The following is a 13,770-nucleotide window of genomic DNA, read 5'->3' on the forward strand; positions in this document are numbered from 1 at the left end:
AGTAAATGACAGGATTTTCATTTTTGGGTGAACTACACCTTTAAACTACCAAAATGAAATTCTGTTTCATGGCCGGTATAGAATGAAACACCATTGCTGCACTAGTGTCAGAGCTAAACCTACAGCAGAACAACTTGATAAATGCTGTGTAATGATGCAACTGTAGTGTGATACTTAAACACATACACACTCAGACACATACACACTCACAAAAGAGAACAATAGGTCATGGTGCTAATAGATCAGACGCATCAATGACAGATTAAAACCTTGTCATGTAGGTCACCTCCTGGCGCCATGTCAACAGAGCACAACTGTGCTCACATAGTAACCTCTCATTTGTCACCGGCCCTCATCGGTGCAACACCCAACCCTGAACAAAGATTAATCAGCCTGTTCTCTATAAAATACAATCGATGTGAATTTGCATCTAGATTTTCTGCTAAAACATAATTTAACTCTGAAAAAGTGGTGACAGATCTTAGAACCAATTTTTTTTAAGTTTCTTAAGTTTCTTTAGATCAGTTTAGATCAGATCTTAAAATAAAAGGAAAATATTGGAGATTAAAATATCTCTACTGCCCCCACCAGTTCACGCAATGCTATCGCAGTTGACTGGTGTGCAACAAACCAAACTCAAGAGTTTGAGATAAGTTCATCTGCAGTTTGTGTTTGTGTACTAACTTGATAGAATTCCAAAGACATAGACTGAATCCTAAATCGCCCCCTATACCCTCATATATGGCATTATTACATCCATTTGTAGTGGCGTCCGAAACCCTATAGTGGACGTTATTAAGTGCACTCATTCAATCCCAATAACGAGTGTACATTCAATGCATACTCAACGGCTGTCCGAATTCACTCACTAGTTTTCATTCATTCATTTAAGTGAACTGTATTAGTGGACTATTCTAGGGAATTGTGATTGAGGGTTTAGGGGGCGATTTCAGATTCAGCCATAGGCTATCAGGTCATGTGATCACAACATGGCAACCACTATGCAGGGAAGCCCTACCTTATATAATAGAACACCTTCTTTTTTCTTGGCTTGTTAAACATTAAAATAACTTCTAATTTCTTTAGGTGTAAACTATATTTAGTGGAAAGTGTACCTTTTTGTTAGGCTGACTAACTACAACAGTGAATTGAAATTTATACTGACACCTACTGGTGTGGATGTAGCATTGCACACAACTTTTCAGTGACGTGTAATCTGTCTTCTGTAGAATAACTTAATGTTTCTAGCAACATTTTGACAAATGTTGGAAGCACTAACTAAATTGCAAAGCCACAGCTGGTCATGTGATCTCAAATGGTGGCCACCGTGAAGGGGCGACCAACTAACTAATTCAACAGTGATATTGAACTTTATACTGCAGCATTACGCATGACATTTCATTGATTGCCTTATGTGTCTTATGTATGTTTCTAGCAACACTGATATGACAAACGTTGAAAATACTTTTTCATTTTGCGGTATAAAAATTGTTTAAGTAAAAAAAAATGACTGACATCACATAAGTATGTTAAGTATGTTAATAAGTTATGTCAAGCAAATGTAAAAAGAACATTTACATGACAATATCATCAAAAAACAAATTAAAATGATAAAGTATGCTGTTTACACCTCTGTGAAATGCTGTAAATAAAAACATTGCAAATCAATGTGGGACTAATGAAGCCAATTACAAAAACACTCTTTGGGATTTGCTTCATCTTTTTTAAAAAACAATGTCCAAACTGGTTTCAAACCAAAAGGGCTTAATGGCATTTCACAGCAAAGAAGAAAAAGGCAAATTAATAACTATGGAGTGAACTCCTTTCAAACTCTTCTTCTGTGGTGCAGCACTTAGGTGTACGTGATCTGGTCTGATACTTCATAAATACGCATTATTCCCTCCGTTTATAACTAGCTCAGGTGTGATTCACTGGCTGTTATTGCCATTTACTCTCCATCAAGATGGAGTCGGGCCCTGCAGATGGGTCTTGTAAAGCTACGGTCGTTCTATTCTAAGAAGTCTGTTCAATTAGGCTTCTCTGATTTCCCCAGAGAGCGCTCCTCTCTTTAAAACGCATCATTAACACAGGCTTACCTCTCCCAAAGGATGGCCTAACCCCCCGCCCGACGTACAGCAGACTCGAGCCTGAGCAACAGCACACTAGCACACAGAAACCATCTTTTCCCATCGACCCAAACTTTTGAGGCTTAGAAAATGAGGGCCTCTTGAAGAGCCATGAGCACTAGACTTTAAACTATGTCCACGAGTATAACTGTACATTCTGCTTTGTTTTCTCAGTTATGTCTGTGAAATAATTGGCACTTATACTTTAGTGCAAACAGACATTTTAAGGTCTGTGCACATTTCAGATGGTTACAGACCGAAGCTGCGTAACAATTATTTCCACGCTGGTTTATATTGGGTAAAATTATAATCTTTTAGATTAATGCTGTCACTCTAGTAATCCCCACTGTATTTTTGCCATTTAAATATTGCTGATTTGAAAGAATATTTCAGCCAGTTTAATAAGCAATATGGCTATTAACTCCCGAACAAATGTTGATTCACCTTTCAGTTGTACCTCTTACATTAAACAATGATCAATAATATTTGAGTAATTTATATATATATATATATATATATATATATATATATATATATATATATATATATATATATATATATATTATATACAATTTATTTTTTTATCAGAACACCATTTATAGTATTTAACTCTTTCCCTCACAGCATTTTTGAAAAAAAAATGGAAAAAAATGCCAGCCAACGGCAGTATTTTTGATCATTTTCAAGATGCAAGGCCCCCAGAATGTTGTATGAATATCTGAACATGCAATATATCAAAAGAAAGACCCTCCGCTTTTAAACAAAAAAAGCTGTTTTATTCTAGCTTCATGCATTCTTTGTTTTATCAACACTTGAATGAGGGAAAGTTCCATTAAAAAAATCAACATTTTGAGCGAAAAACTGAGAAAATCACTTTTTTGTGTATTGATATATAACGATGATCGAAACACAGATGGAGTAGATCGAGTCCATAAACACCCCCAAAGCTTCACAGTCCTATAGCTCGTCCTGGGTCGACATTTCATTCAGTAACATTAGGCAGTTTTGATTTATATGCTGTTTAATGTTGTCGATCACGTCATTTTACAAAATGCATCTCCTTACAAATGATATTGCTTGTTTCTGCTTCTTCTTCACATATCTTTTGATTAGGAGATTATTGACTCTTTCAGAAGATGCGTAATAGCGCCCCCTACCATATAACAGTGAAAACACGGAAAATTCCATTAGTGTCTGGGAAGCGTTGTCTCATAAATTATGTAAATTTCCATCAATGGCCAGGAAAGAGTTAATTACACATTGTTATTTGAACAATCAGTCAGTAAGCAGACTTACATAAGTTTCACAAACCTAAAATATCTCATTGAGAGATCCAGTAAATTCCAAATGAGACGTAACCAAGAAATGACGTAAACACTTATGAACGAATTTCGATTCACTAACCTGATAACTAACTAATCATTCTATTATGAAAAAGTCCACACAACAGTTATAACAAAAATGACACAGAAGAACAATATTGTTGGAATCACTTTCAGAACATGAACGATAAAAAAAGATAAGAGTTCAAGCATTTAAAGCAGCAGCCAGCATAACTGCAACACACACATATAATAAACAGAACGTTATCATGAATTGTGAATGCTAACATAGTTATTATTATAGTTTATATATTTATAGTCATCGTTTTTGGTGTGAAAAGGTCTTTAGTCCAATTCAAATCGCTAATTCGAGACTATTGATTGACTCATGAAAAAGAACAACTTCTGAAGAATCATTTGTCTTTGAATCGGACATCTTGGTTCATCTTGTGTTTGTTGTTGCAATTAGCTCTCCCATTGTACTGTGGTTTTTACTGATGCCGACTAGCCTACTTTATAGCACTTTCCTGTCATTCGTCAATCGATGAGAGTAAAATAAAACAAATGTCACCTAGATATTAGCTACAACACATCTCCAAAGTAATGAAAAACACAAAATTTCGTTTTTTTAGATAAAACAAACAGAAACCAGGTTAGGCATCTGAGGATTTGTATTCATGGCTCAGACACTTGCTTCAAAGGATCATGGATAGTGACAGGACACAATTCCCACTGTCCCCGACTCCCAACCACTCCCCCGACTCACCCCCGACTTCTCATCGAAGATCTTGATCCCTCCAAAGGACACAGTGAGAAAAACTTTCTGTTTGTGTTCTCCTTTAGACCGCGCAGAGGCTGCGATTCCCTGCAGACAAGAAGATGAAAACAGAAACATGAGAAAAGACGAATTGAAGATAAAACAGGAACAGAGCAGGGAACGGCAGCTTTCGCTACTTGCTGCAATCCTTGGGGAGCATTAGCGGTTATGTAAAGAAATTGATTCAGTTTCTCCACGTTTTCAACAATTTCTGGCTGGAGGTTCTATATGTGCTGGTTTAGAGAGATTGAAGACATCTGGGTTTTTATCCCCTATACTGATGGATGCCATAACTATGGTCAAAACTGCATTATCGGTGTAAAGTGTGAACAGGACTGCACTACCCAATCGAAACCATGGACGAAACTGGTCTGCGCTTCCAGCAAATAAATGAATCCACTTGGTACTGTCCAGTGGTTTGCACAAATAATTGGTCAACACTGTGTTCTACTGTTATTACCACACTATGCCATTCTATATGCAGACACGAGGAACTATTTAAAAACATAGAATATCATTAATCTCTTTTGCTAGTATCCCTCACTTGCCAGCAAAACCTTTGAATAGAAATGAGAATATGAGTGTGGCCCGTTATCATATACGGATACAGATTTAAAACCAAGTGGCTCAAATCGAAAAATAAATAAAAAATAAATAAATGCCTGAATTGTTAGACAGTGTACAGGTACATGCTATAAGAGAGAATGCCTTTCGAAGGCCAGGTTTCTTTAAAATATCTTAATTTGTGTTTTGAAGATTAAACAAAGTCTAACGGGTTTGGAACAACACGAGGGTGAGCAAATGATTATCCTTTTAACACAGGTTTGAATGTATTAGTACATTTTGCACTTTTTCAATAAACCAAACAGCAATGAATTTTATTTGGTAATTCAATGACATGATTAATCTGTACTGTGCACCCACACACAAATCACAATGGACACAATTCATTCTCAACAAGAAGGGTGGGAGGAACGAAAAGTGGCATCCTTTAGTAAAACTGCTGCAAAAGACCAATAGAGAATCTAAGAGCACCATAGAGAGAAAAGTCCCACCCCAGATGGTTGTACGTCGCCTTTGCCAGAATCCGTCACTATGATTAGAAGATATCACACCTGGAACTCTTTTTAAATACATTTTTATAAGCAACTTGTCAAGTCAAATTTGCAAAATATAAAGTTGCAATTATCTTAAGCCAAAGAAAAAAATGGCTTTTAAATCAAGCTTGCGTCATATGTCCAATCCAATCCAAGGTCTGTGTTTGGGGTGGGTGTGGACGTTCTTCCAAGATGCTGGAGCCCTCGATTCTTCCAGGACCGTAATCTGTCCTAGCCAATCAGATGAGCCCGTTTCTTGATCTTCCTTCCGAGTGCGCAGGGAGAAGCATCCGTCAGTCTTGTGATGTATCTTAGCACACCATTATGCCTATCCATATGTGCTGGCGGGATGATGAATGAGCCTTTCTAATGCCAGTAGTAGCATGGTGGAAAGAGCACAAGCTCTGACATTTCAAACTCAGAAGTGGGAGTGTGTGCACATAAGTGCTGCTGGACTGAAGAAGAGATGCAGATGTGAAATATAAGAGGTCTGTTTGCAGAACATCGTCTGTAGGAAAAGCTGGACAGATGCTGGATGTGATGTTAAGAAAGTTTTTATAGCTGATTATCAAGGGAGGATGGGGATTATATGAAATCACTCAAGTCAAACTGTTGTTGAAACTCTCCTTACCAGAGAGACATAAAGAGTATGAGAGAGGAATAAGAGATAAAAAAATGACACCATGGGACTTGTTTGTTTGCTAAGGAGTGGAGGATTGTGGGAATATGAGTATAGATTATGTGTCTGGATGAGTGAGAGGTAAACAGCTCTGATCAATAACAGTCTGGACATTCCAATCAGACCAACATGCAAATCGGATGGGGAAATTACCCTCTCTCTCAAACACACAAAGACACCAATCTAAACACTGGTGAAAAGGGTGCGATTTATGGTGAATGTACAATAAACTACAAAATACACTGATTTCCGGAAAGTCTTCATCTATACACAAACAGAGCATCCCATTTAGACACAGTAGTGTGACCTCTGCTGCTAAACCTGTGCAGCTAAACTTCACTCTCATGGCCTCTAGAGCCACTCTAGAAACTGATGCTATAGGGAGAAGTATTTAGCATCTTTGTTAGCGCACCCGCTTCCAATGCCGGTCGATGCGGAGTCCAATCCCGCTTGGAGCAGTGAGAGTAAAACTAAATAAATTGGTGTTGTGATGTTATAGCAATGAGGTTTAGAGGGGCGAGTGTAACGTGGGCCAGTGCAGGTAAACCTCACTCTTGTGGCCCCAAGCTCATGCAGACGAAGCCTCATGCTGGATGACGCTGGTTTGAACCCCATTCAGAGGGGTGTAGGACAAGTTTACATTTACATTTATGCATTTGGCAGATGCTTTTATCCAAAGCGACTTACATTGCATTTCAAGGTACACGTTTACATTCTTATCAGTTCTTGCTTTCCCTGGGAATCAAACCCATTACTTTGGCGTTGCAAGCGCCAACGATCTACTGTTTGTTAAGTGGTAAAGCTGTGAATGCAATACAAAGCTACACAAGGCATGTACTGTAGCTAAATTTAGAAACATTTGGGATTCTGAATGACAATTCTGACCAAAACCTGATGTAATTTACTTAAGACACGCATGTAGAGACACTCAGCAATATAAATTTTATTTGGTAATTCAATGACATGATTAATCTGTACTGTGCACCCACACACAAATCACAATGGACACAATTCATTCTCAACAAGAAGGGTGGGAGGAACGAAAAGTGGCATCCTTTAGTAAAACTGCTGCAAAAGACCAATAGAGAATCTAAGAGCACCATAGAGAGAAAAGTCCCACCCCAGATGGTTGTACGTCGCCTTTGCCAGAATCCGTCACTATGATTAGAAGATATCACACCTGGAACTCTTTTTAAATACATTTTTATAAGCAACTTGTCAAGTCAAATTTGGAAAATATAAAGTTGCAATTATCTTAAGCCAAAGCCAAAAATGGCTTTTAAATCAAGCTTGCGTCATATGTCCAATCCAATCCCATTTGAACCCCATTCAGAAGGGTGCGAGTAGGACCAGTTATACTTCTTTTGAGAGGAAGGGTGGGCATTTCAAGTTGGTGATTATTGCTCAGTTTGCTAAGTGGTAACGCTGTGCATGCAATACAATGCTTCACAAGGCTTGTAGCAAAAACTAGAGACATTTATACACAGTAGTGTGACCTCTGCTGTTCACATGGCTCATTACCCAATCTGATGGATGTGCTTTATTAATTTATTAAGCTATTGAAGTTACACCTTTATATAGCTATTTACACAAGGACTGCTAAAGGTATTTTATTATTAGTTTTTAAATAAATGTAATTATAAATACTACCTGAAATATTTTTATATGAATACTTTCTTTCCAATTAAAGACATTTACAAAAGAAATGTTTTGTGACATCTTATTCAATATTTTTGAAAACGTTTATAGTCGCATCACATGACATTTTATAACCTGAACTAACCTTACCTTGTCATAAAAAACTCAAATTATCTGATATTTTAAGATATTTATTGACACACAGTTACAGTATGAGGCTCTGCAGGGCCCTCTCTATGATATAATTTCCTGTTTTATGTTGGTCACACCACATGACTTTGATTTGGAAGACAAAAGTGTTAATAAGCACTGAAAGTTTTGGTCAAATATTCTATTTTAACTAAAAAATAACAGTCAAGAGATTAGAAGATGTGTATTCTGTATGAATTCAAATACATTTTTAATGTATTTTTGAATAAATTAGTAGACAAAACTAAATCATGTCATTGACCAATATACAGAAACACCAACAGCATAAATAAATAAACAAAATGTATAGAAAGCAACCAACACAAACACACCTTGAGTTTCATCATCGAGTCCTGACAGAGTTTGTCTCCTCTTGCGGCGGTGACCTCATCTATCCCGATGAGTTTGGCCTTGTAGCGAACACCATCCCCCTTAAAACGCTTTATCAGAGCTGCTTCACTGCGGTCCTGCCCTGGAGAAAGAAAAAAAAGAGAGGGAGATAGATGAAGCACACAGTCATTTGATGAATTCTGCATATCTGCAGCACATCTCCTCCTCCCTCCATCCACTATCATCTCAAAATGCCATTACTTTTCCGACGATCAGCACAATCTGGACCTTGCAGCTGACAAAAATACCAAGTGATATTCTAATAGCCTGTATTTAACCCAGCCCACATCCTCATATGTCTAATACTGTGTTCTGTTTGAGCAGTTAGATCTTTAATCTCAGTGTAGTTGCTGAGTTCCAGCTGGAGTTTTTCTGCATGAGTCTGGAGGGCTGTTCAAAGCCAAGGTTTAAAATCAACCCGGAGCTCTGAAAACCCTCCCTAACCCCCAGATGCCCCGCATTTGCCGCCATATTTGCAGCTCAGAATGAAGGTCAAGACTGCTGCATGTGTGTGTCCGTAATTGCAGGTATGTCAGACCCGGGGCATGATGCTGAAAGGTTGGTTTCTAAGTAAAAGTGCTGTGTCCAGGTCTGGTGTGAGGCGATAGGAGGGATGAAAGCTGTTTTTTTATTTTTTGAGCTCTCACATCAAAGTGGACGCCTATCGGCCAATCACGGCATAGAAAGATCAAGTGGTTCCTCCCACACCTTCATCACAAAGCCTATAACTGGATAACTGGACTGACCAATCGATGAGCCTCAAAGGATTTAGACCAATTAACTGGCTCACACTCAGTGAAGCAAAGACAAACAGACCCAATTAGGTCTGAGCCTGCAGTTTGATCAGAAGACAAAGGCAAATAGACACATGCCAGGACACACAAACTTGCTTAGGCTTAATTGATAGCATATAAAAGAAGGAAGGGTGAAAGGAGAACATGTTCAATAAAAAAATAATCAAGAAGGACTTGGAGACCTTACTCACAGCAACACCATCATTCAGTCAACCCGCTGACCCCCATATCCGCCCCTTTTGTATATGTCTTTCTCCCTTTACCAACTTGACATTTCTCTCACTCACTCATTCTGCCTCTTTTAGCTCTTGAATTGTTGTGGTATCAGTAGTTTCTTATGTTGACCTTGTTTCTACATACCCCTTCAAGTTCTCCATTGTTGCAGCTCAACGGGTGCATCAAGAATTAAACTATTCTGCAAACAGGATGCAACAGCTTTGGGGAAGCAACACTGACTGACTGACTGACACTAGAGACTGCGGTCTTCAGTGTCCTTGTTAGTGGAAGCAGGTTCCAATGCCGGTCGATGCTGAATTGAGTGAGGTTATGGGGGGTGAGATGTAATGGAGGCCATCTAATAAGACCTGTGCAGCTAAACCTCACCTCCGTGACCTCAAGAGGCGCACTAGAAACCGATGCTAGAGGCAGCAGTATTTAGCATCTTTGTTAGCGCACCCGCCTCCAATGTCAGTTGATGCAGAGTCCAATCCTGCTTGGAGCAGTGAGAGTAAAACTAAATAAATTGGTGGCGTGATGTGATAGCAATGAGGTTTAGAGGGGCGAGTGTAACGTGGGCCAGTGCAGGTAAACCTCACTCTTGTGGCCCCAAGCTCATGCAGACAAAGCCTCATGTTGGATGACGATAGTTTGAACCCCATTCAGAGGGGTGTAGGACAAGTTTACATTTACATTTATGCATTTGGCAGATGCTTTTATCCAAAGCGACTTACATTGCATTTCAAGGTACACGTTTACATTCTTATCAGTTCTTGCTTTCCCTGGGAATCGAACCCATTACCTTGGCGTTGCAAGCGCCAACGCTCTACTGTTTGTTAAGTGGTAACGCTGTGAATGCAATACAAAGCTACACAAGGCATGTACTGTAGCTAAATTTAGAAACATTTGGGATTCTGAATGACAATTCTGACCAAAACCTGATGTAATTTACTTAAGACACGCATGTAGAGACACTCAGCAATATAAATTTAACAACACAATTTAAGGAAATATTTGATGCAAATGTTTTATTTGTCAGAAATAGTATTCAGTATTCATATATACCAAAATAGAAAGCAATAAACAAGAATTTTGTGGCCAGAAAATGATAGTAAAAATAAAACGATTCTTACATGGAGTTCCTCAGATTGGCACACTGGTGGAAACCTCTGGAGAAACTCCTTTAGAAAGAGCAAAACCAGTTCTCTGATAAACTTATAAAGCTTTAGAGAACCCCATTTGTAGAACTTTAAATGAGTCAATGGGTGCATTCCTCATCTTAAGGAAAGGTTTGAGCACTGAAGTTTAACTCCAAAGTATGTTTTTACATGCTACTAAACTGTGTGTATAGTGTACCAAATATGTATTAAATGCTTCGCACCCGTCCAATGGATTTCACTGCCAATCTGTGGTGTATTGCGGGCTGTCCAAGCAACTGAACAATCATTAATCTATAGGAGTGCTGAGAGAAATTGCTCTGGGCTTCTAGTGCAACATATATCAATAACACTGACACAATGTGGCATTATGCTGAAGTAAGAGATGAGCCATAATGAATAGTAGTCTATGTCCTTCACATGCATAACACATACATTAGGCAGCTGATGAAGAGGAGCATTCAAGACAGCTGATAAATTAACAACTCTTCGAAGGTCACCGCACACATGATGGAAGGAACACACTCATCCTTTTTTTTTTTGTTCAACGAAAGTTGTTTTAGACTCCACTGACTTTAATTAAATGGACAAAAAAGTTGAAACTATCTTGTGTTCCACAAAATAAACAATGTCATGTGGGAGCAAATGAAGACAGCATTTTTATTTATAACTGAACTAGTGCTTTAACCCATTCGCTCTGACTCTAACTCTGACAGTTTGTGGAGAGCTCCGGAAAGATGATAACTTTCAGCTGTCCCTCAGCGGCAAGGATGGGAAGGATAAACACTCATTTATTTCCCCCCAGTTCAGAACGCTGCACCTGCAATGCCGCTTATTATTACTGCCAACCTCAGGGACTGAACTTTGGCGGTAAAGAACTGACCGTATGAGTGTGTGGGTGGATATATCTGTGTCAGAAGGCAGCAAACTATACTGTCCAAGTAGAGATGTCTTGAAATGAGCTCCAGCTCTCTACCCTGCAGGGCTCCAAAGTCCTCATTCAGGCTGAGGACAGCTCGCTGTTTCTTGGAGAGAAGTCTCTCACCCACTCCCATGGCCCTTCAAAATGAGGGAACTCTGGCAGCAAGCTGCAGTGAGCTGTTGACATTAGGTCTAATTGAAGGAGGGCACAGGAACGTGAACTGCTTTATGCAGTTGCAACTGTAATCCCAAAAACCAGAACCCCCACACATTCAAAAATTGAGAGTAACAACTGCTTTAACTGCTAAATTATAATATGACATTCATAACACTGACAAAATTGTTTAAATGAAGACGTGAGACCTATTTCATTTGAATTTACATATAATACAAATTCTCAATGTTAGTATATGAAAGAAGATTTTATTAATTTAATACATATTATTAAAATATATGTTTGCAATAATATTGTTTTTACTAATGTATGTTTATTTTTATTTTATTTTTAATTATTTAAAATTCATGAAAAAATAAAGAACAAAAAATACAAATATTATTAAATATTAAGAATTTAAAATCTTAGACACTATAGCTAAACACTGATTAAAAGGTGTCACAATTTTCCCAGCACTATTTTCCTTTGAAACAGTAAAATTAAAAGACTTTGGGAATAAACTAATGATCCATGGGAAATGAATAAACTAATTAACTAGCAAATCAGAAACTGGCCAATAAACCGCAAGCACAATTAGGTGAATTAACAGAAAGGCCGATATATACTGTATACCGATATATAATAATTTAAATATTATTTAAAGAACCTATTAATTCATGAGGGATGTTTTATGAGAATAAATTGAAAAACTAATAAATAAGCTAATAAACAATAAAAAAGTGAATATATTCTGTTTTTGTATAACCTTGCTCTGTAAAACATATCTGAAATTACACAAAGAAAAATATTGTCTAATCTTAGAAGAAGATAGAAAGAACATGAGGGCTGCTTACCTCGCCCACTTATACGCACTTTCTCTCTCTCTCGCACACACACACTCATTTTATTACTACTGGGCTGGCATCTCCCTGTGGCATTATGTCAATGCCAGCAACCACACATCGCCTAATGACTCCCTACAAGACTTTTCATTTTCTTACAACACAGCTCCCGTCTTTATTGAATTAAGGCAGCTGCTGTCGACTTTAAACTAAATCTCTCTCTCTCTCTCTCTCTTTCTCTCTCTCTCTCTCTCTCTCTCTCTCTCATTTTCTTCAAGCTTTCACTTTTATCTCTCTATTTTCTTCCCTATTTATTACCCTCTGTATCAAACATAGATCAGTATAAAACTATACAAACAGTACTGGCTCTAAAAAATAAAATAAAAAGATTTGTAACTATACCAATCTTTCCACAGTCTCATTAGTACGGAGTAACATAAGCATGGTCAGTTAAGTCTAAAGAAAATGCAAACACAGACACACACACAAAAGATTATCACTCATTGTAGTGTAAACACAGCCTAAAATAACTTTCTCAGATATTCCACGACCCGACAAACATCAATTTAATGTTAAAAAAAAATTATTACAATGATAAAATTGTACAGTAGCCTAGTCAGGTAAGGTCAGGTTTGATTTGCCGATGTGCATTGTATTTAGGTTATTTATTTATTTTTGTCCCTGTGTGCCGATTGGAGATGGAGTTCACTGCTGATATTCTGGGGATCCATCCATCCATCCATCCATCCATCCATCCATCCATCCATCCATCCATCCATCCATCCATCCATCCATCCATCCATATATTCTAATTAACAAGTAGAACTTACAGTATGTCAAATCGTATTGGGCTACATGCTATGGCGCTAGCAGGATTCAATATGTTTGGTGTTGTAAACCTCTTTTTGTGTTAGTTATTTATTTATCCTTCCAGATGAAAATGGAAATTAATTAATGTTCCTTCTGAGACCAGAAGCGATAGTCGTGTTGTCGTTTGAAGTTGCTAGTTCTTTAGACTTCAAAGAATCGTACAGTTTTTCAAGCCTTGGTCGAATTTAAATCTGATAGATCTTAAATCCCCTCAAGTGAGATGCAGTCGAGAGACAACACAAGAATCCGTGTGCGCAAATACACACACGTGCATGTACACGCGTCTGGAAATTTGTGTTGATGTAGGTCACTGCTGACAAAAGCACTAAAGCAGACACTTTAAGTAACGCATGGTTCATTTACTGTTCTCTCAACACACATGCCATGAACCTGACTTCCCCAACATAAAACTGACTACAGCTTCACCCATTGATCTCCTTTAATGACCTTATGTTCATTCACTCTCCCTCTTAAGAGTGAGAAGGCAGGAAGATATAAAAAAGCTTTTGCTGATCTTATTAGATTGATGGGTAAGAAAACATCAAAGTGTGTGAGATA

The 13,770-nt window shown here is 38.0% G+C and overlaps 1 protein-coding gene across 10 annotated transcripts in view; it reads right to left on the reverse strand.

The window, feature by feature from the left end:
* dab1a (DAB adaptor protein 1a) overlaps nucleotides 1-13,770 on the reverse strand; it is a 196,739-nt gene that overhangs the window by 85,442 nt on the left and 97,527 nt on the right. For all 10 annotated transcript variants that reach the window (XM_079889128.1, XM_079889134.1, XM_079889126.1 and 7 more), the window contains 2 exons: nucleotides 8,201-8,340; nucleotides 4,215-4,313 (listed from right to left, as the gene is read on the reverse strand). In XM_079889128.1, the coding sequence (XP_079745254.1) occupies nucleotides 4,215-4,313; nucleotides 8,201-8,340 (239 nt within the window). The remainder of the gene's footprint in view (nucleotides 1-4,214; nucleotides 4,314-8,200; nucleotides 8,341-13,770) is intronic.

This window comes from Squalius cephalus, assembly GCF_949319135.1.
Source record: "Squalius cephalus genome assembly, chromosome: 12".
Taxonomy (NCBI): Eukaryota; Metazoa; Chordata; class Actinopteri; order Cypriniformes; family Leuciscidae; genus Squalius; species Squalius cephalus.